This window comes from Hippopotamus amphibius, unplaced genomic scaffold, assembly GCF_030028045.1.
Source record: "Hippopotamus amphibius kiboko isolate mHipAmp2 unplaced genomic scaffold, mHipAmp2.hap2 H_1, whole genome shotgun sequence".
Taxonomy (NCBI): domain Eukaryota; kingdom Metazoa; phylum Chordata; class Mammalia; order Artiodactyla; family Hippopotamidae; genus Hippopotamus; species Hippopotamus amphibius.
Genome location: NW_026648280.1, coordinates 184722 through 212158, shown reverse-complemented (window position 1 = coordinate 212158; position 27437 = coordinate 184722). Strand labels below are relative to the sequence as shown.

The 27437-nt window shown below is 44.1% G+C and overlaps 1 protein-coding gene across 1 annotated transcript; it reads right to left on the bottom strand.

Annotated features, from left to right (window-relative positions):
* NLRP5 (NLR family pyrin domain containing 5) lies at positions 1-27437 on the bottom strand. The gene is made up of 11 exons (XM_057719718.1): positions 27081-27437; positions 24375-24452; positions 19641-21237; positions 18455-18622; positions 15363-15527; positions 12121-12291; positions 9562-9732; positions 6749-6919; positions 4757-4924; positions 2174-2344; positions 1-133 (listed from the first exon to the last, which is right to left on the bottom strand). The coding sequence occupies exons 1-11, from the start codon at positions 27367-27369 to the stop codon at positions 1-3; spliced, it is 3282 nt and encodes a 1093-aa protein (XP_057575701.1). The 5' UTR covers positions 27370-27437.

Below are 27437 nucleotides of genomic sequence, written 5' to 3'. Positions count from 1 at the left end.
TTAGTTTTTCCACCAACACCGGTCATCTTCCGCAAAACAATACCAACGGTCACCAATTACAATCTGCGGCTTGAGTCGCTGTAGCTCCTCCAGAAGCCTTCTTATTCGAGTGGGATATTGCCATTTCCACAGCCTGGGGAGCAGAAAGGGGGCTTGTTACTCTGAGAATTTGCTTCTGACTCCTGTCCCTTCCTCAAAACTCCTGGACACCCCACCAAGGGTCTGAAACCTCCTCTTGTACTTCCTTTTAAAATTTTTGGTCATGCCAGGTGGCACGCAGGATCTTAGTTCCCTGGCCAGATATCAAACCCCTGCCCCCTGCATTGGAAGCACGGAGTCTTAACCACTGGACCCCCAAGGGAGGTCCCTCCTCTTGTACCCTTGAAGAGAAACTATGTTCGCTGTGGAATAAAAGTCAGTCCCTCCTTGTAAAGGAACTCTTTACAAGGCAGACACTGCACTGAGACTTTACAGGCACCTGCCCCTCACAACAGTCTGAAGAGGCAGACGTGGTTATTCATGCGTTCATGAACGGGTTTCCAGAGAACAGACTTCATGCCAGGTCCTGTTACAGGGTTTGGAGGCATGGTGATGACCAAGGCAAAATCCCCACCATCATGAAAAGTATATTCTAGGAGGGAGAAACAGGTATTCAAATAGACACATGGCATCGTCCCCATTTGACAGATACGGAAACAGGCTCCTGAAAGGTCCATGAGTAAAATCTAGGTCTGCCTCTTCCACTCAACTTCACCTACTAAGTCCCCGAGTCACAAGCGTGTGTCGTCAAAGGCTACATTGCCTTGGGAGCCACCGACACAAATATGCCCCTTTTCAACCCAGTCTTCTGCCTTTTCAGCTCACTCGCTGAAGTGATCGCTGACACGCTTCTCTTTGGCTGCAGCAAGATCTCCAGGTTCACTGAGCCGTACTTTCCAATCCAACCTCCCCCACCTCAGATTTCACACCACAACCATTGTCTTCTGTCTGATGATGTCCATCAATCAGAACTTGACCCCTGGATACATGCACCTGCTGTACACTGGACCACACAGGAGAAACCAGTTAAGTCAACCAGGAAGTTCGCTACATCACAGCCAACCTCAAGGGGCCGTCTGTGCCGCCGGCAAGTTTTATGTTTCTCTCATCAGGTCTTTCCTTCCCCCAATCACAGCTGTACTTCTTCACCCACCCCCCCGCCCCCAGCGATGCCCTGAACTGCTGTTTTGTCTGTGAACATGAGGTGCTAAACAGCAAATACTTTTTCTACTGTCAAAATTAATTCCACGCCCGTTCACTCACTCTTTCGTTTCCTTCTTTAGCATTTACCACCTGCGGTAATCTTGAACAGTAAACACATTTAACAGTGGGAAAATACACATAGCCTTTACCCTCGTAACCATTTTTCATTGTGCAGGTCAGCGGCATTCAGTCCATCCACACCATCCACCCTCATAACTCTTTTCGTCTTCCTCAACTGAAACTGTCCGCGTTAGACACTAACTCCCCGTCTTCCCTCCCCCAGCCCCTGGCCCCCACCATTCCACTTTCTGTCGCCATGGATCTGACCACGCTAGGGACTTCACCTAAGTGGAATCATGTAGTATTTGCCTTTCTGTGACTGGCTTATTTCACTGAGCGTAATGTCCTTAAGTTTCATCCACGTTGCAGGCTGTGTCAGTTTCCTTCCTTTTAAGCCTGCATGCTATTCGAGTGTACAGAGAGACCACATGTCATGTATCCATTTGCCCATCCATGGATACCTGGGTTGCTTCTGCCTCTTGGCTATTGTGAATGACGGCACTATGAACACAGGTGTGCAAATATCTCTTCAAGAACCTGCTTTCAGCTCTGTTGGGTGTATACCCACCAGTGGGATGGCTAGGTCCAACGGTAATACTACCTTTAGTTTTTTTGAAGATACAAACATTTGTATGTTGTCTCTCCATGCTCCCCACACCTACCCCCAGAGGAAGCCCCCTGATGTCAGGCACTGTGCCCTGTCTCCGGAGCACCCAGCACCGTGCCTGGAACACAGCAGGCACTTCGTGGTTAGATAAAGATCTGGTTGATGAAACAAGGTCTCAACTTCTCAGATCAACTGCTTCTCTACCAACCAGCATGCCTGTAACAGAGGAGGTTTGTATTTCAGAAGACATCGCTGGGGACCTACCCGATTGTTTGTAGATTAGACGTGGGGTGTGCAAAGGCCGAACACAGCTTTGTCATCCCTCTGAGACCAAAACTGTTCTGCATCAGGTTTAGGCTGGTCAGCTGCTGATTGCAGGAGAGGGCGGAGGAGAGGGCCTCGCCGCCATTGCAGGTCAGTCCACATGCCTCCAACCTGCAGGGCCAGCACACCCAAGAAACAACCTCAAGATCTGGGATCCTTCCTTCAACCCATATTTGACTTCCACCACAACTTTAAAATCACAATGGAATACTACTCAGCCATGAAAAAGAACAAAATCTTGCCATTTGCAACAACATGGGTGGACCTGCGGGTGTTACACATAGTGAAGTAAGTCAGACAGAGAAAGACAAACACTGTATGTTTTCACTTAAATGTGGAATCTAAAAAATAAAATGAATGAATTAAGAAAACAGAAATAGAGTTATAGTCACAGAGAACAAACTAGTGGTTGCGAGTACAGGGGAGGGGCAGTAGAGGAGTAAGGGAATAAGAGGTACAAACAACTAGGTATAAAAGAAAAAAGCAGCAGGACTTCCCTGGTGGTGCAGTGGTTAAGAATCCGCCTGCCAATGCAGGGGACATGAGTTCGAGCCTAGGGCCGGGAAGATCCCACATGTTGTGGAGCAACTAAGCCTGTGTGCCACCACTACTGAACCTGTGCTCTAGAGCCTGTGAGCCACAACTGCTGAGCCCATGTGCTGCAACTACTGAAGCCTGCATGCCTAGAGCCCATGCTCCACAACAAGAGAAGCCACCACAATGAGGAGCCCACGTACCACAACGAAGAGGAACCCCCACTCTCCGCAACTAGAGAAAGCCCATGTGCAGCAACGAAGACCCAATGCAGCCAAAAATAAATAATAAAATAAATCTTAAAAAAATAACCTATAAGGGAAAAGAATCTGAAAAATAATTATATATACATATATAATGTATAACTGGAACTGTGCACTTGAAACTAACACAACATAGTAAATGAACTATGTTTCAGTTAAAAAAAGTAAAAAGTAAAAAGTGGGCTTCCTAGGTGGCGCAGTGGTTAAGAATCCGCCTGCCAATGCAGAGGACATGGGTTCGATCCCTGCTCCAGGAAGATCCCACATGCCACGGAGCAACTAAGCCCGTGTGCCAAAAAAAAAAAAAAAAAAAAAGTAAAAAGTAAAAAAAGCTCATTGATCACATGACCATCACAAATGTAATAAAAATGAAAACGTTTGGAATATTGGGAGAATTACCAAAATGGGACAGAGACACGAAGTGAGAAAATGTTGTAAAAATGGCGCTGACGGACTTGTTTGATGCAGGTTGCCACAAACCTTCCATTTGTGAAAAATGCAATATCTGGGAAGAACAATAATGTGAGGTCCCCCTGTCATCTACTCTCTGTCTCTGGATTTCCCCATTCTGGGTATTTCACAGATGTGGAATCCTACAACATGTAACCTTTTGTATTTGGCTTATTTCACTTTAGTCTAATGTCCTCCAGGTTCATCCACATTGAAGTATGTGTCAGTGCTTCATTCCTTTATTTATAATTTTAACTTTATATTAGAGTATAGTTGATTTATTGATACAATGTTGTTAACTTTATATTAGAGTATAGTTGACTTATTGATACAATGTTGTGTTAACTTTATATTATAGTTGATTTATTGATACAATGTTGTGTGTTTCAGGTGTACAGCAGTGATTCAGTTATGCATTCATATATATATATATATATATATCCATTCTTTTTCAAATTCTTTTCCCATATAGGTTATTACAGACTATTGAGTAGAGTTCCCTGTGCTGTACAGGAGGTCCTTGTTAATTATCTATTTTATGTATAGTAGTATATATCTGTTAATCCCAAACTCCTGATTTACCCCTGCCCACCACATCTCCCCTTTGGTAACCATAAGTTTGTTTTCTGTCTGTGAGTCTTTTTTTTTTTTTTTTCATAAATAAGTTCATTTGTATCATTCTTTTTTTTTAGATTCCACATATAAGCCATATCATATGATATTTGTCTTTCTCTGTCTGACTGCCTTCACTCAGAATGACAATCTCAAGGTCCAGCCATGTTGCTGCAAATGGCATGATTTCATTCTTTTTTACGGCTGAGTAGTATTCCACTGCATGTACTGGCACACTGTTTCAACAAGCCTCTGGGGTGATTCTGGTGCTTACTAGAGTGAAAACCACCCACATCATCATTTGTTTCTTAATCCATCTTTCTCACCAGACTGTAAATGCAGCATCGCCAAGGTCTAGCCCGTGCGCCTCCGTGTCTCCACCATTTGGCACTGTGCCCAGCACACATGGGTTTTCCAGTAAACACTTATGTATTTAGTTCTTACTACCTGCAAACCCTGTTCTCAAGTGTTTGCTATTTCATTCATCCATATAAAGGAGCCCAGTTTGAACTGGTGCTGTGGTATGTTACTCTCCCGAGGTTGTATTCTGTCTAATTTGATGAAATTGTGAAAAATCAGAATATGGTCTTTGTTCAAGCAACTTCATGTTTGGGTCCCCTTCCCTCTGTGCCCAGCCCTCAAAGAGGTGATCACAGGAACATACCCGAGTCTCCTCAGAGAATTCTTCTGCTTCAGTCCCTCACACAGCGCTGTGATTCCATTGTCACCCAGAGCATTGGCGGCTAGATCCAGGCTCTTCAGGTGGTGACTTCTTATGATCACATAGGACAGATTCTTGCAGCAAGCGGCAGTGAGATTGCACTTCGCCAATCTGCAGGGTGGGGAGGGGAGATGGAAAAAGACAGAGAGAGAGATGGAGAGGGAGAGAGAGAGAGAGATGGGGGGTAGATGGGGAGAGAGAGGGGGGAGATGGAGAGAGAGAGAAAGAGGGAGGTTGAGATGCAGAGAGAGAGGTTGAGATGCAGAAAGAGAGATGGAGATTATTGAGAGAGAGGCAATATCTGTACCTTTTGAGGAGACTGCCACAGTGGGATAAGATTCAGAAACAGTAGTAGGGATTTGCCTTGTTCCTTCCTAACTGGTAATCTTTCTGTCCACCCCTGTGGATAGCTTAGAACAGTTTATCATCTCAGGAGACAGATAATAGTGGAGGGTGGGGAAAGGGTTTGAAGCGGTTGGAGGCATCTTTAGACAAAGAAATGAGCGTATCAGAGCTTTCTTTTCACCTGAAGGTGGGATAAAGATTCTCCATGGTGGAGGGCAGGGAGAGAGACAGACAAACAAACCAACCAGGAGTAGACATTGATAGAGTCCCTGACGAAGGGACAGAGAAGATGGTAGAAGTCCCTGAAGCACTAGGTGGGGTTTGAGATCCCAGAGGAGAAGGGGACTCGTGCTCCTGTCCCCAGGAGGAGTGGGAGCAGGTGGGGATGGCCCCTTCAGCAGTGACTGGACGAGTCATCTAGGTAGAGAGGACGGAAACAGCTCCGGAGTCTCACAGCGTCCACTTCGTGCGCTAAGCATAGAATGAACCCGCTGGGTCTCTCTCCATCAGGCAGTCACGTCAAGAACACAGAAGGACGCGCTTGTGCAGACCAGGTGGGAATGATCAAGTCTTAGAAGCCAGTGTGGACCAATGGTGTTGGTGAGGACCAGACAATCTCTCAGCACTGAAGTGCAACCCCAGAGAAATGTCCTCTCCAGTGGACTCGGCGTAAGTTTCTATATGATGCAGCAGTAGGGCTCAAAATGCCAAGTCCATGGAAATAAATAGAGGAATTCGTACTTGGGGGCTACTCAGAGGTTCGTGGACTATGATCTCCGTCCAGTTCCTCTTATTTGTTTATTATTGGGGAGGGAGAGCTCTCAAAGTGGTCCCACTTTTTGGTCCAGTAACTCTACCTTTGTAATTAATCATAAGAAAAAGCTACCAAGCACACAAAGATTGATAAGGTACGCATGACTAAAACACAGGACAGAAGCTAAGTGTCCAGCTTTTGAGGATTTTCTTTTTAAATTTATTTTTATTTTTTGCCTGCACCACTTGGCATGTGGGATCCTAGTTCCCTGACCAGGGATCGAACCCATACCCCCTGCATTGGGAGCGTGGCGTCCTAACCACTGGACCGCTGGGGATTAACAGTGATTATTGCTGGGTTGCAAGCTTAGAGATTTACTTCTGCTCACTGAGGTCTTTTAATTTTTCCTAGGTTTTTTTTTAGTGATGGGATACTGCTATTATATAGAAATGTTCCAATAAGGGGTGAAGAAATTTGAGCCTCAGAGAGAAAAGGGATTGAGAGATAGACAGCCACCCTCACCTCCTTCACCCCACGTACAGAATGAATAGCTGAAGATGAACTTGGTGCAGAAGATGTTCTGAAAAGTAAAGAGGTTTTAGAGATCAAGGGTGTCCTAGAACCCCATAGATCTTTCCACGGGGCTCCCGTTCAGAATACGTTCCCTGTCCTTCCCGTACTCACTGTGTCAACACATCAACTCACCCAGAGTATCCACTGGGAAGAATGGACCTCAGTTGACCCTAAAACTAACTTGTGGTACCACCTCTCTTGACCTTCTAGAACCTCAGGCCCCCACGTGGTAGAGTTGATCCCCAACAAGCAGGGAAACTTACTCCAGGTCCTGGAGGGGACAAGACAGCTCCATCAAGACCTCACACAGAAGGTTCATCCCGTCATCTTCTAGGGGGTTCAAGCTAAGGCTCAGATGCGTCAGACGTCTGTTGCCCATGAGGGCAAATGCAAGAAAGCCACAGCCAGCCACATCCAGGTTGCATGCGTTTAGTCTGCAGGGCGCACACAGGGAAAGAGGACGGTCGTAGGTGTTTCTCGGCGTGACCTTGGGTGAGCAACTCCCCTTGGCCTCAGGTTTCCCCTCCTGTGGGTGTCAGGGATGGGATGACCATGGAACACTTGGCACAGTGCACGTGCTGGATGCTAAAGAGCCATCTCTCTTTAATTTTCCTCCAAACTCAATGCACCAGGTTCCTGTGGCTGTTGTAACAAATGACCACAAACTCAGTGTTTTAAAACACACCTATGTTATCTTATGGTTCTGGAGGTCAGAGTCTCACTGGGCTGGAAATCAAGGTGTCAGCAGGGCTATGTTCCTCCTGGAGGCTCGAGGGGAGAATCTGTTTCCTTGCCTTTTCCAGCTTTTAGAGGCTGCCCACATGCCTTCGATCCTGGTCTCCAGCTAGCAACTGTATCACTCTGTTATCATCTCTCCTCCTCTGATTCTCCTACCTCCTTCTTGCCCTTTGAAGAACACTTGTGATGACATGGGGGCCACCCAGATAATCTAGGAGAATCTCCCCATCTCAAGATTCTTTAATTTTTCTCTTGCTTTTTTTATTTTATTATTTTTTTAAGCTGTGCTGCATGGCTTGCGGGATCTTAGTTCCCTGACCAGGGATTGAACCTGTGCCCCCTGCAGTGGAAGCGTGGAGTCCTAACCATTGGACTGTCGGGGAAGTCCCCAGGATTCTTAGCTTAATCACACTGCAAAGTCCTTTTTACTATGTAAGGTAACATATTAATAGGTTCCAGGGATTAGGACATGGACATCTTGGGGGGTGCGTCACCAGTCTATCTACTCTTCTAGCTCCCCATCACTTATTCACTGCGGAACCTTAGAACTCATCATAAGGGAGACATATATTCTTCAATGAATTTCAGGCTACAGGTATACCATTAATGCATGAATATTTTTCCCTTATATGATTTTACTGATGGACTGATTGGTCAAAGAGATGAAATGGCAGAGCTGGTCGGCAGCACTAAGCGCAAGTAACAGGCTCGAATTCTTACTGTCAAGCCAAAGATTTAGGATAGAAGAGTCTGGCAACACGAGGGGGCAGTATTTAAAATAATGACAGGGACACCTACACCTACTGCAAAATAGCTGGAGCACACAGCACCTCCTAGATGTGTGTGTCCGTCACACACACGTTGTGGCTATTGGTCCTATCACCAGTACCCTCATCTGACTGTCTCATCTCTCGCTCTCTCTTTTTTTTTTTTTTGGCCATGCCATGCGGCATGTGGGATCTTAGTTCCCCAACCAGGGATTGAACCTGCACCCCTCTGCACTGGAATCACGGAGTCTTAACTACTGGACCACCAGGGATGTCCTAAAAAAAATCTCATCTCTTATCTAACGCTCCCCTCCCAGAATCTAACCTATGTAAACATAGGGACCACATCCGCCTCTCACCTCTACCCCTGACAACCAAGGGTGTTTGCCCAATGTAGGTGCTTAATAAATAGTCGAGCCTCGTTGTTCGTGGATTCTGTGTTCCTGACTTCGCCTCCTCGCTAATGTTGGTGATCCCCAAAATCAATACTTGCAAATCAATAACGTGCAGAGGAGAGAAAAATTCCAGTTGTCGGTTTCCACGTGCTCCTACCTCAGGTTGACGCTGTTTCAGCTTTCACACCATAAACAGGAGTCCTTTTCATGGTCCACAAGTTTTTGCCCCATTTTTTTTTTTGTTGTGGTTGTTGGTGATTTTGTTGTTTAAAATGGCCTCCAAGGATAGTGCTAAGGTGCTCTCTAGTGTCCTAAAGATAAGAAGGCTGGGATGTGCCTTATGGAGAAAATATAAGTTATGTAAGCTTCCTTCAGGCATGAGTTACAGTGCGGCTGGCTGTGAGTTCAATGTTAATGAATCAGTGATATGTATTAAATAAGGTGTCTTTAAACAGAAACACGAAACAAGGTTATGTACTGATGGGTTGAAGATAATGTGACACAAGTGAACTTATCTATGAAACAGAGACAGACTCACAGACATAGAGAACAGACTTGTGGTTGCCAAGGGGGAAAGGGGTTTGGGGGAGGGAAGGATTGGGAGTTTGGGATTAGCACATGTAAGCTATTATATATAGGATGGATAAACAACAAGGTCCTACTGTATAGCACAGGGAATTATATTCAATATCCTGTAATAAACCATAATGGAAAAGAATATGAAAAAGAATATATATATGTATAACTGAATCACTTTGCTTATACAGCAGAAATTAACACAACATTATAAATCAACTATACTTGAATAAGATAAATTACAAAAATGTGATCAGAGGCTCCCAAGAACCTAACACTGTATCTACCCCAGGAACAATGGTTCAGTATTCATTAATTTGGTATTCACTAATTCAGTATTCACTAATTCAGTATTCAAGGCAACGTGACAGAACACAGCTGCCACAGTAATGAGAACTGGCTCTATCTGGATGAATAAAGTCTTCCCACTGTAAGAAAACACAGAGGCAGAGATGGGGTTTTCCACGGAGGGATGAAATGTGGGAGCTATCGGGGGGGCTTATCCAGGTCCCTTCATCCTGACAAATTCCACGTTCCCCATGGCTTTGCGCTTTTTGTAATAAAGCTATGAATACTTGAAAGGCAGCGGGTTGGACTCACATCAGCCTCTGTAGGCCACAGCTGGGAAGCTTCACGGCTCGACACAGCAGATTCATGCCTTCACTCCCCAGGCTGTTTCCTGACAGGTACAGGTGTGTCAGGCTCTGGTTCTTGGCAAGAGCCGAGGCCAGATCCTGGCAGTCGCTGGCTGTGAGGCCACAGTTCCCCAGTCTGCAAGGAGAGAGTCCCAGAAAGGAAATGATGTCTATTCTTACATTTCCATCTCTCCCTCCCTTGCAAGGAAGGGAAAGAAAGGTCACCCCATAGTTGACTCGCCCTGGCAGATATCTGGTGATGCCACATCATGTCTGCGTTTAACTTGCAAACTCAACTCCAGTGTTTCAGTCCCCAAATTCCACTCTAAGAGAGTGAAACACTGCCATTTGCAGCAACATGGGTGGACCTAGAGATGATCATACTAAGTGAAGTAAGTCAGACAAAGACAAATATCATAGGCTATTGCTTATATGTGGATTCTAAAAAGTATGATACAAATAAACTTATTTACAAAATGGAAATAGACTCACAGACATAGAAAACAAACATATTGTTACCAAAGGGGAAAGGGGAGGAGGGATAAATTAGACGTTTGGGATCAGCAGAGACAAACTACAATATATAAAGTAGATAAACAACGGGGACCTGCTGTATAGCACAGGAAACTATACTCAGTGTCTTGTGCTAATCTACACGGGAAAAGAATCTGGAAAAGAATCACTTTGCTGTGTACCCGAAACTAACACAACATTCTAAATCAACAATATTTCCAAACAAAACAAAACAAAAAGACTACTCTAAATCTCGTGGGTGGTTAAGTCTGCCATCAGCCACCAATGCAAATCTACTCTCTGTCTGGCTGTTTTCACTCCCCACATGTACTGTGGTGTGAGGTTCTGCAGAGATGAGTGACCTACATTTAGTACATCATGATCCATAGATATAAACCATACAGGCCACTTCTTTATCAAAGCTTAAGAAGCAACAGTACTTGAAAGTAAGAGTTTAATAGGACTTCTCTCATGGGGTTGTGGCAGAGTTCGATGAATTAACACATCTGACGTGCTTAGAGCAGTGTGTTGCATGTAGCAAGCACTTCTGCTGTATCACTGGTGGTGGCTCCTTTCGATTAAGGAAGAAATGCTTGCTGGGTCGCACTTGGAAGGGCTCAGGACGGGCCACTTCAAAAATATGCTACTTTGGCTTACAGAGTATTTTTAACTGAAGGCAATTAAGAAAAATCAGACACTTATTGGCCCGAAAGCAGGGCACACATTTCCCCTACCTCCTGTACTGGGGAAAGAACGACCCTTATCACAGAGATGGAGGTGGCACTGAGGTGAGTCTTCCTATAACCCTTATTTTCCATTAGTTTCCCCCATGCACTTCCTAGTCACCTTCCCATAATTTATTGGCCCATAGAAGCCCCAAACCCCTTTCCTTTGTCTAGTCACTTCTCCACAATTCATTATCTTTTGTTAAAATGGTATACAAGCTCCTGAGTCTAACTGCTTCTTTGGGGTTTTCACTTCCTTTCTGTGAAGCCCTCGTGCACGTTAAAAAAAAATTAACTTCAATAAAATTTGTATGCCTTTTCTCTTGCTAATCTGTCCATTGTCTGTTTAATTTGCAGGCCCCAGATACTCAGCCTAGGAGGGTAGAAAAAAGTTTTTCTCCACTCTTTCCCTACAGGTTATGGATAGAAGGTATGTTGGCTTCCACTGTGATTTTTTTCCCGTTCTGGGCTTTAAAGGGTAATTTGTGCCATTTGGTTTTCAACTTTTGCTCTCATATAGAATCAAACTCGCACTGAAGGAGGATGCTCCTGCCATGGCACCCTTTGGGAATGATGAAGAGAAACAACTTTGCCTAGCCTGTAGGGCATGAAGGAGGAAATTCCCAGGTAAGAGATCAGTTCTCTAGGTATCAAACAGGAGCTCCTATTTTAGTTGTGCCTTTTATTCTCTGTGTGACCTGAGATCACAGACTTCCCTTCTTCTGGATTCTGGTTTCCTTATCAGCAAGTGGGAGGAAAAAATTCCCACCTGGTAGGTTTTTTGTGAAGATGGTGTTAATGGGATAGAACACTTAGCGCAGAGCCTGGTGCTTAAGGATGCCACAGATGGCAGCTTAACCACAATCCTAAGACTCTTTGGGATTTTGGCATTGGAGAAACTTTCAAGTGGATAGTACAGTACTGTTAATTATAATCAGAATGCTGTACATTAGATCTCCAGAACTCATTCCTCTTATAACTGGAAGTTATACCCTTTGACCCACATCTACCCATTTCCCCAACTCCCAGCCCCTGGCAATCACCATTCTACTCTGTTTCTCCAAGTCCAGCTTCGCTCTGGTCTTTTATATCTGTTTGGAGTCAGTAGCAAAGACACAGATGTTAGTTGTGGGGTCTTTCTTAAACCTCCATATTGGGCTCTCCCCTGAGATCACATCTCCCGTCCTAACCCTCGGCTTATACATCAGCCAGTTCCCCTCCCTTTTCTACCACGACTTGAATGATCTCAAGAGAAGATAACTCTAGTGAACAGAGGCACAACTCACATCAGCTTCTGCAGGGTGCACCGTGTGACCTTCAAGGCGTCACAGAGAGACTTTATGCTCTGGTCCGTCACCTTATTTCCTGCCAGGCTGAGGGATTTCAGGCTGACCGACGTGACAAGCATTTGGGAGATCACCTGACAACAGGTGTGGGTTAATCCACAGTGATCCAACCTGCAGAGACAGGCAACGTGGAAACACATCCTCATCTCTCCCCAGAAGCAACCCATGTTTCCTCCCTCGCTGCACGGCAGCCACTCTGTCTGGCTGGTTCTTGGATGCTGTTTGCTCAGGCCTGAGGGTCTGAGCATTGGCTATTCCTGTTTGCAACACCACTCCTCAGCCCCACCCCCACATCTTTTTGTGGTTCAGTTTTTCATTTGCTCTCTGGAGTGTCACTTCTTCTAAGTGGGTCTCACTACCTTGCATAACGATGCCTGCCCTGCCCTACCCAACCCCATCCTCTCGCCTCAGTATTATTTTATTCATAGCAGTGATCACTAGCTGACATCTCATATATGTATCTGACATACAACATTGTGTAAGTTTAAGGTGTGAGCATGTTGATTTGATACATTTATATATTGCAAAGGATTGCCAATGCAGCACTAGCTAACACCTCTATCACAGCACACATTCTCATTTTTTTTTTTGGTAGGAATACTTAAGATCTAGTCTCTTAGCAATGTTGATGTTTACAATACAATATTGGTGTCTGTAATCATTATACTGTGCGTTAGATGCCCAGGACCTATTTATTTATCAGTTGCAAGTTGGTACCCTTAAATAGCATATCCTCAAGGTCTGACGTGGCATGTGACCTGCTGTTTTGCAAGCAGCTTTAGCATCTGAAACATGGACATAACTGTGCTACCAACCACAGTGGTGCTTGTGAAGATCAGAACGTTACTACTGCAGCCAGCCTTGCTCTAATTGTGCAAACCTGTTCTTGCTTCTACCTGTTTGCAGAGCTGGACTCCATTTCCCAGCCTGCCTCGCGATGGGTATAATCACAGGACTGAGTACCCACTAAGAGAATGTGAGAAGTGATTTGAACCACTTGAAGGTCTGGTCCATAAAACCTCCAGGTTTCCCCAAGCTCCCTTTGCTTCCAAAAGCAGAAACCTCCTGTGCCCAACAGGCTCTTAGAAGCTGTGTGTTAACTGTAGGACCTGTCAGCCTGGACTGTTTATATAGGCATCTTAACTCCCTGTGGACTGTTTATACAGGCAGTAAATGCCCTTTTATTATTCCTGAGTTATTGTACATTTTTGGGTCTATTTGTCACAAGACATAACTAATACCCTAGCACATAGAAAACAATATCAATTATTAGCTCTGTTGGGTTTAGATGGACCTTTTAGAGTTCTCCAAACATACATGCTTTTGGTGTGTGTGTGTGCACGCATAGCTTCTTGGTTCACTTATTTTTATCTTCCCGAGCTAGCCTGTGAGGAGAGGAACCTTGTCCCATTCATCAGTACACCCCCAGGACCCATGAGATCATGTTATAAACATAACAGGGGCTCTGTATTTGTTAAATGCAAGAAGATAAATCTCATATTGAGCTTGCAATCAAAGTCCTTCACAATGTGCCCCAACCTGTCTTTCAAAGTCATCCCCCATTTAGAGAGTTAGCCAGTCACCCCATCCCTTTTCTCCATCCAATACATCTTCAGGAGTATAGTCTGGACCGAGTGCTGGGAATACAGCAGCTCTTGGTTTTGGGAATAAGCAGTGAAGGAAACAGAACACTCCTGTCCTCATGAGTCACCAGAAGGTAAATTCATTAGGATTCCCAGAAACGGGCTGTCACCTCCCACCGTGTGGTTTTGCATTTCTCTTTCCTTGGCCCTAAATAGCACTCTCCTATCTCTCTCCTCTTTTCTGACAATGTGTGTCTTATTTATTCTTGGAATCCAAGCTCTAGTCACCCTATTTGCAAAGCATCGAGAGAAAAAGAGAAAGAGAGAGAGAGAGAGAGAGAGATGTGACAGCCACTTACTCCTCATTCCCAGAGATGGTTGTAAAACCCACATGGTATTGAGCAGACACATACGCATTTCCACCCTGTAAGGACTTCTATGCTCTGGCTGACTTCCTTGGGTTATGTTTTTAAATGTGCAGTTTGCAAGTTAACACATGGTGCAAAGCACGCTACTCTTCCACACTTGTGGTATGTCAGTCGACACAGTTGAACAGACCTCACGCTTATCTGTCTCAAAATACACCAAAAGCATCAAGGAGTAGTGGTCTTTAGTCCCAGCTAATCGAATGGGCAAAACATATGCCCAGGAACTACAAAACTGTGGTAACAGCCCCAAACTGGAAATGACCACAGTGTCCCTGGATTGGTGAATGGCTGCACTAACTGTGCACATCTATATCATCGAAAGGTACTCAGCAATAAAAAAGGAACACCCTGTTGATTCACGGAACAGCTTGGATGGATCTCAAGGGCATCTGCAGATTGAAAAACGCCCATCTCAAGCCATGACATACTGTCTGATTCCACTCATATAGTGTTGAGATGAAAAATCATAGAGATGGCAAACTTGAGTACACACACACACACACACACACACACACACACACGGGAATATTAGCCACAAAAAGGATGAAATCTCACCATTTGTGACAACGTGGTTGGAACTTGAGGGTATTATGTTACGTGGAATAAGACAGAAAGACAGATACAACATGATAGCACTCATAATGTGGCATCTAAAAAAACTAATAAAGAAAACCTGAAAATAAATGAACAAACCAAATCAAAAGAAACACGTGGATACATAGAACAGAGCAGTGGCTACGGGGGTTGAAGGAGGTCTGCTGCACAGTGACAGACGGAAGACAAATTTTTGGTGGTGAGCATGCCGGAGTGTATACAGAAGTAGAAATATTATGTTGTACACATGAAACTCATAATGTTATAAGTCAGTGTTCCTGCGATGAAAATAATTTTTTTGCAGCCTAAAGAAAATTGGTTTTTGCCAGAGAAAAAAAATGGAAATTTGCTTTTTTATTGTGATGAAATGTACGTAACAAAATTGACCATCTTAACCATTCTTCAGCATACAATTCAGTGGCATTGCTTATATACACACTCTCGTGAAACCATCGCCACAGACTCCCAACTCTCTGTAATAATTCACAGAAATCTGCTAACACATTATTTCAAAGCAAAAAAGTAAAAGCAATAACGCCCCGAAATCCCCAAAGCAAAAACCATACCCGGGACTTACCTCAGAGACTCCAGCAAACAGTTCGGGTGCTTCAGTGCTTCACACGCCATCATAACGTCTCCGTCCTTCAGGTGAGTGCTTTCCAAGTCCAGGTATTTAATATTTCGGTTGATAAGAGTTACCCAGAGGTGACGGAGACCACGGGTGATGTGGGCACCTTTGAATCTACAGAGGAGAAAAGAAAACACAAGTTAGACATTTGGGTGGCATTCAGTTGCATCCCAATTTTTCCTTCTTGCTCTCTTCTCATTTCAACTCTGCCCTTCCATCATTTGCACTTACAGCTGGCCCTCAAACAACACGGGTTTAAACTGCACAAGTCCACTCATACGTGGATTTTTTTCAATAAATATATACACCTAGAACACAGTGTGCAAAACTTGTATTGAAGTGGATAGACTATCCTTACACAGGAATAAGGTGAGTGATATTCAGTATAAAATAATGTGTTTGTTCTCTTATAGTTTTATAACTTTGCTTTCAAAGAATTCCATTCCTGTACAGTATGCCTTTCTCTCTTGATACTGGAGAAATGGCGTATCAGCCAGTCATCACAGCTAAGTGTTTTTTTCAAAAAATGTAACAATGTGTCCAATACTGTATTATGAATATGAATGTAGTACAGAAGCCATAAGAATTTTATAATGATTCATTCATTAGTGTATAGGCTAGGCTACCGTAAAGCAATCTTATTGCTGTTTCTTCTGTATCTATGCATGAATCATTACACCTGTAAATAAAGGTGAATTTCTGTTTCACATTATATTTTCATTTTTGATGTCCAGTGTTATACATATGTATATACACATATGTACGTTATACATATAACATCTGAAGTGTTTTGTATCATATAATATTGATGGAGGTACTGACAAATGACTCATCTAATACACAGACAATGTAGACTTATGGTATCAATAGATACAGTACTGTAAAACGTGTACTTTCTCCTCCTTACGACTTTCCTAATAACATTTTCCTTTTCTCTAGCTTACTTTATTGTAAGAATACCGTATATAATACATATATAAAACCTGTGTTAATTGATCATTTATGTTATCAGCAAGGCTTCTGGTCAACAGTAGACTATTAGTGGTTAAGTTTTAACTTTGAGTGGAAAGGTATATATGGATTTTCGACTGCATGGGGGCAGGGCTTGGCACCCCTAACTCCTGCACTGTTCAGGGGTCAACAGTATTTAATTTTAGAACAACAAATACTTGAGAAACGATGATGCATCAGGCACTGGGGACAGCGTTCATATTCTGTGCCCTATGGAGCTTAATCTAGCAGGGAAGACATTCAAGAGAGTCAAAAGAGTTTGCTTATGAAAACTAAAAATATAGAGCTAGCATATGGTCCAGCAATCCCACTCCTGGGCATATATCTGGAGAAAACCATAATTTGAAAAGGTACATGTACCCCACTCTTCATTGCAGCACTATTTACAATAGCCAGGACATGGAAGCAACCTAAGTGTCTATCAACAGATGAATGGATAAAGAAGATGTGGTACATATATACAATGGAATATTACTCCGCTGTAAAAAGAATGAAATAATGCCATTTGCAGCAACATGGATGGACCTGGAGATTGTCATACTGACTGAAGTAAGTCAGACAGAGAAAGACAAACATCATAGGCTATTGCTTATATGTGGAAAAAAAGGTTCAAATGAATCTATCTACAAAACAGAAGGAGCCACAGATGTAGAAAACAAACTTATGGTTACCAGAGGGGAAAGGAGGGGAAGGGATAAATTAGGAGATTGGGATTAACACATACACACTACTATATACAAAATAGATAACTAATAAGGACCTATTCTATAGCATGGGTAAATCTACTCAATACTCTGTAATAACCTATATGGGACTAGAATCTAAAAAAGAGTCGATTTATGTTTACATATAACTTATTCACATTGCTGTACAGCAGAAACTAACACAACATGGTAAGTCAACTCTACTCCAATAAAAATTTTAAAAAAATGAAGTATGTTATAGTCCATGAAGAATAGAGCTACAGATATCTAGCCAAGTTCAAGTTGAAGAAAAAAGGCAAATGTCAGACTGCAATGTGATATCATTTGGATTAAAAACTTCTTATGCCACTATATATTTATAATTGCATGGAAAATTTACGAGAATATGTGAAAGTAATTAGGCAAACGGGAAGTTGAAGAGGCATCAAAGGACTTGCTGAGAATCCTTTGTACTTCCTGAATCTCTTTACCAGGATCACGTATGACTGTTGAATGCCGAATACAGTGGTGACACGGATTAAAGCAAGTTATTGGGTATAACAAGAGCTTAATACAGGGGCAGATAGCCGGGAGGGATTTCCAAGGGAAAAACAGTTAGGATAACAGTTGACAGAGAAGTCAAGTTCAGTGTAGGACTTAAGGTGACAAGGGCATTATTCACTATTCTGGGATCACCAGGCTCCATGGCTCAGTGCAGCTTAAGGAAACTAACTGGGGAAGAGATAGACGTGTCTGGCAGAGGAAAATGTTTGCATCCAAGAACTTGACTTTGTCTAGTCTTGAGCGTCACATGTGCTTCCTTGGTCCTGGAGGGGAAAGTAAAAATAGAACCTTTGTGGAAGAGAGCAAGCCCTTCATTTCCTGCTCTAGGTGTCTGGAAGTACCCTAACATCTACAACGGACCTAGGAAATTTTTGGCCAACCCAATATTGGGTACTTAAGTATTTGTTACCTTATTAGCCTGAAGGCATTAAGGACTGATTTAAAGGCTCCCACAGATCTAGCACTTTGATCTTGCTACCGCCTCATGATCTACCATTTGCTGAAATGAGCCTCCCTCACTTTTCCCCCATTAACCAACTCCTATTCATCCTTCAAGAGCCCAAGGAAAAGACCCCAAGGAAAAGACCCCACCTTAGTAATCCCTTCACAAGGGATTATTTAGTCATTCCCTATCCTGTGCTTTCGGGAACTTGGTTCCTACCCCTTCCACAGCACTTATTTCCTCTGAATGTATCTTATAGGTTGTTCTTCCTCAGTAGGTGGGAGGGGAGAGCCGTGATGTAGCCACCCAAAGGAGCATGTGCAGGGGCTGGGAAGCCTTACATCAGATTCTGTATTTTACAGGTTGGCTGCCTCAGGTGGATGCAGAGGGTCTTCATGGCCTCTTCACTCAAGATGCTGTCGCTCAGGTCGAGCTCTCGTAGGTTCGGGTGGGTGCTGAGCGCGGAGCAGAGGTTTTCCCAGCGCTCATCACGCGTCTTGATTTGCAGCCTATATTGGAGCAGGAAAGAAACATTTGCTTCCGCAGGATGGATTTTGACATGAACAACTGCCCCCAGCAATGCCTGAGGAGAGACACCAGTCTACTAGGGCAGGCCAGGGATGGTTTTAGAGGCTCTGAGGCCAGTGTAGCAGATCTCACCTCATGCTCTGGAGGAGTGCTCTAAGGACCTAGACTCCTGAATACTCCATTACCTGCAGGGGTATACCTCCAGCTCTCAAATAAGGTTTGTGCTTAAATGCTAGCTCCCTCTTGAACATCAGAGGGTGCAGTCACTATGGAAAACAGTATGGAGTTTCCCCCCGAAACTAAAAACAGAACTACCACCTGATCCAGCAATCTCGCTTCTGGGGGGTATACCCAAGAGAATTGAAATCAGGATCCCCAGAGAGAGATTTATACCCCACTATTCACCACAGCCAAGACACGGAAACGACCTACGTGTCCATCAGCGGATACGCGGATGAAGAAAACGTGGTGTACACACACAGTGGGTGTTATTCAGCCCTAGAAGAGAAGGAGCCCGGCCATTTGCAACAACAGGGGTGGACCTAGAGAATGTTATGCTGAGTGAAATAAGCCCGTCACAGAGAGACATGTGTGATCTCACTTAGATTCTAAAATAGTCCAATTCATAGAAGCAGAATGTAGAGCGGTGGTTGCCCAGGGCTGGGGGTGGGGGGAAGGGGGAGATGTTGCCCACAGGGTACAAAGTTTCAGTTGTGCAGGATGAGTTCGTTCTGGGGATCTAATGTACAACAGTGTACATCTATCTGGGGGTGGGGGGGTAGTCTTAAGTGTTCTCACCACACACACACACACAAAATATGGTAATTCTATGAGGTCATGGGTATGCTAATTAGCTTGAAGGCGATGATTATTTCAGGTACATCAGAACACCAAGTCATACATCTTAAATATAAACAATTTTTTGTCAGTTATTCCCCCCCCCCCAAAGATGGAAGAAAAAAAAAAAAAAGAACAAAATTGCAGAGGTAGGGTACTGACCCTTGGGGAATCCTGGGCCATGCCTCAGCAAATTCATCCTTTGGGACCTCTCTGACATCAAGCCGGATTTTCCGTAAATACTGGCAACGCTGGAGACAGAAAGAAGACACGGTTAAGTCCATCGGCCGGTTCATTGGAAGCCTCACTGCTTGAAAGCGGTTCAACGCTGAGCGAACAAACTCATCATCTTGCGTCTCGAAAAGACAGTAGAAGGCGTCGAGGAAGTCTTGTGGCGCGGTGGTGTTGGCGTGTTGACCCAACAGAGAAATCCAGCGCAGAAGCCCCTGCTTTGCCGCCAGGGGGACGGGACATCCCAGGAGGGTTTCCAGCGCCCCCATCGCCTCTTTGCTCATGAGGCCAAACAAGAACCTCTTCATCTGGACCAAATGGACGTTGAAGTCGACTTGCTTGAGTTCTGTCAAACTCTTCCTATTCTCAGTGAATGGAGGGTAGGGGTCCCCCCCTCCTTCCAGTCCTTCCAGGACATAGTACAAGGCAGCGCAGAACTCCTGGAGGCTGAGGTGTAAGAACGTGTAACACTTTTCGCAGCGGCTGCCTCGGAGAAGGATGCCTGCGTGAAACAGAGCAGGGAGCTTGGGCTCCTTCAGTCCGTGAACGCCCAGGTCGTCGCTGTAAAACACGAACTTCGAATTCCACACGCCGTCCACAGCCATCCGGCACAAGCCCTTCAAGGCGACTCTTTCTTCCTGACTCAGAGGGCGCTGGACTGCATCTTTTGGAGCCAGCTGATGGAACACAAATGAGGTGTACAAGTTGGTGAGAGTCTGGCCAGCAATGGGAAAGCTCTTTCCTGGTGCCTCCTGCAGCTTGAGAGCCTCACGGACTAGGGAGCACACGACGGACACCTGGCACTTGTCAAACACCTCATGGTTGCCCACCACTGAGTGCAAGGTTTGTATCTTTTGATGTTCGTCCTTCACATGCTCAAGAAGCAACTGCATCCTTTTTTCCACTGAGAGTCCCCCAACCAAGAGGTAACGGGGAGATAGGAGCACGGATTGGAGCTTTTCTATGTCTGCGTCTCCAACAGTGATGATCAGGGAGCACTCGGGGAGCAAGGCTTTCTTCAGCAGACTGTGCATCACGAGGGACACAGGTTGCTTCTCTGTCCAGTCTCCAGAGAGATTCGAGTCGTCGTCTTTGAAGGCGAGGTCCAGGTCCTCAATTCCGTCAACCACAAACAAGAGCCTTTCTGGTTGGGACAGGATCTCTTCCACAGGGACCTGGGCGTCTGGCCACTCCCTGGAGATCAACTCTGCAAAGCTGCACTCCCTCATCCACTGTATCTCTCTGGCATGGAGGAAAAAGACATAGGAGAACATGCTCTGGTAGAGTTCACCTTGTGCCCAGAACTGCAGGATCCTTCTGGCCAGAGCCGATTTCCCGATTCCCGCCTTTCCATGCAGAACCACAGTGAGAGGCCGGAAGCCCCCCTGGTCTGGATGAAAAGCCCCCAATAACATGTGCACGTCCGGACAGTCAGAGGCAAATTTTTCAAAGCTCTGGTGTGCGTCTGGCTTCAAGGAGAATTTTGTCATCACGTGACTTTTGTAGTCCTGTTGGTCATCTCTGTGGCCTGAGTCGGACGGGAGAGAAGAAGAACAGGACTCAGAGTTAGAAGAAAGTCTGGATTTTAGTAAAAAACAACAACAACAACAACAACAAAAGAAACAAGCAAAAAAGCAAAACAAAACCCAGGGACCTAGTGGATACATCTCTGGGTCTTTTGTTTCTTACTAGTAACATACGTATAAGGAGCTCTGTCCCTCGTTTGAACATCGCTTCCTCAAAGCTCATGGATGTTCTGCAAAGTAGCTCTGTGTACCTTTAACCTGACTTCTCTTCCCAGCACTTCATCCCTGATATGTTATATTTTTGTTTGTTTGTTGTCTGTCTCCCCGAAATGGACTCTGCACAGAAACTTTGCTACTTGCTATTGTATCTTCAGTATTTATAACAGTGCCTGGTGCCTTGTGGACACGCAACTACGTATTCACGGAAGGATCGACACCAAACATGCATGTGTGGCCTCTGACAGAGAGAAGCTCGCGGGAGCTGCGGACGTGTGCACGGCCCTGCGTTCCAGACCTTAGGACAGGTGTGCATGTCCAGTTCCAGCCCAGGAGTCCCGGGCTACTGTGGAGAAACAGCTCCACGTGACAGGGAATTCCTGCTCTGTACAAGGAGGCAAGTCTGGCCCTTGAAGTTAGACAGATCCTGCCCGGAATTCCAAGCTCTGTAGTGTCTGTGATTTGGAACACGTTGCCTCATTCTCTGGACCTCTGTTTCCTCACCTGTACGATGTTGAACATCGCCTTCGAGGCTTGTGATTAATATTTAAGGAAAAAAAAAAAGTGCGTTTGACATTTATCAGCACAGGGCCTGGCAGAGATGAGCAATGGCCACTATTATCATTACAAACTGTCGTTCTTTCAACATTACCCTCTATATTTTATTCCCAACATTTGTCATAAATGGTAGTCCTTTTACGCGTTTAATTATTTAGCCCCCAGCTTCCAAGGTAAGCTCCGTGAGAAAAATACCTTGTCATTTTACCTCCATACCTGTCGCCTCTTCAACAGTCTCTGACATCCAACAGGTATGCAATAACAAAAAATTAGATGATCATACTAAGTGAAGTAAGTGGGACCGAGAAAGACAGGTATCATATGATATTACTTACAGGTGGAATCTAACATGGATACAAAATGAACTGATTCACAAAACAGAAACAGACTCACAGACTTAGAAAACAAACTTATGGGGGAGGGGAGGGAGACACATATACACACTACTATATATAAAATAGATAACTAAAAAGGACCTGCTGTACAGCACAGGGAACTCTACTCAACACTCTGTAATAACCTAGATGGGAAGATAATCTGAAAAAGAATAGCTATATATGTGTTACTGAATCACTTTGCTCTACACCTCAAACGAAACACAGCATCGTAAATCAACCATACTCCAATATAAAACAAAAATTATAAAACAACATTTTAAAATTCCTATCCTGGGTCCCTTACATGTGCTGGAACTACCATTACCTTTAAAAAAAAGACAGCTAGACGCTCTCTATACAAGTGCCTGAGACAGTTACTAGCCCTACATAAAATCTCTACACAGATGTTCTAGATCTTCAACTTCATCGTTCTGCATCAGGAGAGATGAACAGGTTTGTAGTAAACCCACAAGCAGCAGACCCTCTGAGATCTGAACAAGGTCCGTTTGCTGAGCTCAGACTGATGTGTTATCTTCAGTCAAAAGGACAGACTGTGCTCCTGGGTTGTAGGTTTTTGTAGAGGTAGAGGAACCCCAGAAAGATAGCCTGCAGTTAACTTCAACCCTTCTTTGCCTCTTCCTTGGCTGCTTTTTCTTTTTCTTCTTTTTTTAAAGAATTGAAGTATAGTTAATTTACAATGTTGTGTTAGTTCCAAGTGTATAGCAGTGTGATTCAGTTTATATATATATGTATATATGTGTGTGTGTGTGTGTATTCTTTTTCAGATTCTTTCCCGTTATGGTTCAGTACAAGATACTGAGTCTAGTCCTCTGTGCTATACAGTAGGTCCTTGTTTACCTATTTTATATATAGTACTGTGTATATATACAATGGACTATTACTCAACCATAAAAAGAATGAAATACTGCCATTTGCAGCAACATGGAGGGACCTAGAGATTATCATATTAAGTGAAGTAAGTCAAAGACAAATATACATCACTTATATGTGGAATCAAAAAAAAAAAAGATACAAATGAACTTATTTACAAAACAGAAATAGACTCACAGACATAGAAAACAAACTTATGGTTACCAAAGGGGATAGGAGGGGGTCAGGGGGAGACGCCTTTTCTTCTTGCATGGATTTAATGATCACGTCTGTACTTAAGAGTTCCAAATATCACTCTCTAGTGCTGATTTCTTCCCTAAAAATCCAGGATCACATATCTAACTCACTGCCTTAAAGGGGCCTCAAATTCAATGCACCAAGAACTTATTTCAGCTTTTGCCTCTAACCAAAAATGTACTCCTTCTGGTAAGTTTCCCATAAGCGATAATTAGAAAGAAGCCTCTATTTCTGAACTTACTTTGGAAAAGATATTTGGCTCACTCCCCCTTAGACAGAAATCTAATTTTAGCCCCACATCATCCATCTATAGTCGTTTTTCATCCATAACATGGGGATACTAACACCTCCCTTATGAGATTGGTGTAGGATTCCACGACACCATCACCAAATGTGAGAACAGGACCCGGCCCGTGGCAGGTAGTCTAGAAATGGCACCAGTGTTGGTGTTTGTCACTACTTATCCCAATTGAACATGGACATCCGTGGCAGCGGTTAGGTTTTCTAGTATTTGTCCAGCGAATGACGAAAGGAACTCACACCTGCCAACGTTAAGTCAGGTTGTACGGATGGAATAGAAGCCCAGCTTGAAGTGATTTCAGAGTTTGAAATTTAAATCACGGACTCCCAACATCACCATCCACCAGGCTGTCTGAACAGAAAGGTGGGAGAAATTCCTGAACCTTGGTTTTGCTGAACCCCCAACACCAAACGCAACTAGATACCTACCACACATCTTACTAAGATAGTGATATCTCAGATATCAATAAATATCTTTCCGTGGTCATTTCCTTGTATATAAATGTTAATAGAATATCATTCACACACATCCATTTTCCTCTCCCCTCTCCCCCACTAACCTGGTGCTTCTTCCACGCTTGGACCTTGGTCCATCTTTGTTGGTATAGAATCTTCTGGTACTTCAGCCAGTAAATATTCTGCAGTAGAGAGTAGATGAGATAATGTCTCAATAAAGTCATGGCAATTACCCAAACCAGGGCTGAGCACATCCTCTGCCCATATTACTGAGGGCAACCAAGACTAGACTCAGGACCTCACAGTTTATTCCGTGACTAGCACGCAATGAGGAGAATGGAGACAGACCCTCAAATACCAGCAGCACGGTGAAACAGCAGAGGTTTATAGGAAAGAGTGTCTGATTTTGAGCACGTACATGTACATTTCAGTGCCATTTTTGCTGTATGATCTTGGGTGGGTCACATAATACGGCAGTATATTATGGGTGTTAAGAGTTAATCATCATCTTAAACACTGCTCTTGAACTTCAGACTAGTTAGTTAACCACTCATTAGACACCTGTGAGTTCTCCAAATAGAGGTACCTTCAACTTGTGAGCTCTAACGTTGACCAATCCCCTATCCCACCCCCCTCCCCCATCTACTTGCTGCAAAACAACTCTTCCAGTGTTTCCCGGGATGAGGCAATGGAACCCCATCCACCCCATCGCTCATGCCAGAAACTTGTTTGATACCATATTCTCTCTCTGCATTTAGTCCTCAAAAACTGTTGTGTCTGCTTTCAAAACATCTTCCAATTCCACTTCTACTTTAACTGCCATCAGCACCCTAGACCAAGCTGCCTTTATTTCCCCCATGGGATGCTAGAATGGACTCCTAACTGATCTCCCCACATCTATTCGTGACTCTTTCTGGACCACTCATGACTTCAGTGACAATGCTGAAACGCCAATTTGATTATTTCTACTCCTACCCCTTTAGAACTATTTAATTGCTTAGGCTTTGCTATTAAAATTATTTTCAAGATGCTGTCTGACTTCTAGACCATCTTGCTCTCTTCATCTCCTGCCATATTCTCTCCAATGCTTCATGGTCTATCCAACCTCTTTCTTTATTAAAGGCTTCACAATGCTGCTATATTTTGCTCAGAATGGTCTTCTCTATCCAACTAGCTCGGCTCATTCCCTTTCTTCATTTTTTTTTGTCTCAGCCTAAACCTCACTTCTTCTGGGAAGTGACTCTCGTCTTCACGTCTCGTATTTTCTACACCATCCATCTGAGAAATTGCCCATTTATCCCTCTTTCCTACTGCATTGAAAGCTATAAATCTGGCATGTGACACATGAGAATTTAAAGATATGCTAAATGAATGTTATCTTTGTCACATATTAGTTCATGGACTTGGCCAACTTGTGTAACTTGGTAGAATCTATTTTAGCTTCTGCCATGCAGAGCCTATTTTTTTGGGTGGGTCTGAAAAATCAATAGCGGGGCACATGACAGTTTCAACACAGTATCTAGACTGGGGGGACAGATGGGTAAACATCAGCTATTATTTTAATTTTATAACCCTTATTTCCTGTGAATAATACTAGTATGTTTTCCACCCAGGGCTTTTTTTTAGGCTCCAAAGGAATAGCTTCTGTTCAAGTCTTCTGCAGCCACAACTGATGAGCTACATCTAGGTACGTCATACCTGTACGTCTTCAGGGCCAATCTGAAGGAAAGTTGAAGGAAAGAATTCCTCCTGATAAAGGAGAGCTATTATTTTTTTCTACTACCTTTCTCCTAAATACCTTAAGATAACCACACAATTTGATCTAAGTACATTGCTATTAATGTGGACACCAATGTTCTGAGGAAAGTCAATCCATAGGGAAGTTCCTTTAACCTTAGTCCCTCAATCTGGGGCAAGAAATAAGGGAGGGCTTCCTAGGTGGTGCAGTGGTTAAGAATCTACCTGCCAATGCAGGGGACACGGGTTCGATCCCTGCCCCAGGAAGATCCCACATGCCACGGAGCAACTAGGCCCGTGCGTCACAACTAATGAGCCTGTGCTTTAGAGCCCATGAGCCACAACTGTTGAGCTCACGTGCCACAACTACTGAAGCCCACGTGCCTAGAGCCCATGCTCTGCAACAAGAGAAGCCATGGCAATGAGGAGCCCACACGCAGCAAAGAAGAGCAGCCCCCGCTCATGGCAACGAGAGAAAGCCTGTGTGCAGCAACGAAGACCCAACACAGCCAATAAATAAATAAATAAATAAATAAAAAGTAGCCATCCATAATTAGAAGATATTAAAAAAATTTAAAGAAATAAGGGAGACGCCTGTTGTACAGCCATTAGTGTTCTCAAAAAACGAGTGAAGCTTTGTTCACCACTTTCTATACGTTATCTTATTGAACCTTTGCAACAGCACAGATAAACATCACAGCCACTGTTCCCAGAGGTGGAATCCAAGGGTCACAGCAGGAGAAAATTTGCCAGAAGCCACACAGGTGGCATCACCAGAGCTCAGGTTTGGCACTTTTGACTCCAAATCCTATCTACTAACTTCAACCAAATTCTGTCCAGATAGAGGGTTTATCTAGCCATGCCTTCTCCTTCATTGTTTCACAGGCTGGAGGTGACTCTAGCTTCCAGCCAGGGAGCCTAACCAATAAGCGAGTTAGTTCTCCTAGTTCAGACTCACGCTGTAGAGGTGGACCCCCTGAGAGAACAATGATACCTTCCCCATTCCCATGGGAACTTGAGGTCACCTCCCTTTTCTCCTACCCCTAGATCTGCCCCAAATCTGTCTTACTCACTTCTCATCTCATCCCTGGCCATCTCAGAGAGTGCCGACAGGCTCATCTTTTCAAAGATGTCAATGGATAGCTTCCAGGCAGAAGATTCTTTGTAATGCTCCTGCAAGAGGGAGGCGAGCAGAGCCGAGTCTGCCGCGTCCACTTGGGCCAGCGGGAACGAGCACGTTGCCGGTTCCGAAGCACTTTCCTTTAGTAATGCCTTAAATGTCTGAAGCTCTTCTTTGCCCAGCTGTTTGAAGCACCATCGCAGCCCGTAGCTGGAAAAGGAGGATATTTGGGCTTCTCCCATCTTAACGCAAGGCTGAGAGCTCGGGTGTTGATGGAAAAGTAGATTCTTTGGTAAACAGAGCGAGTGGG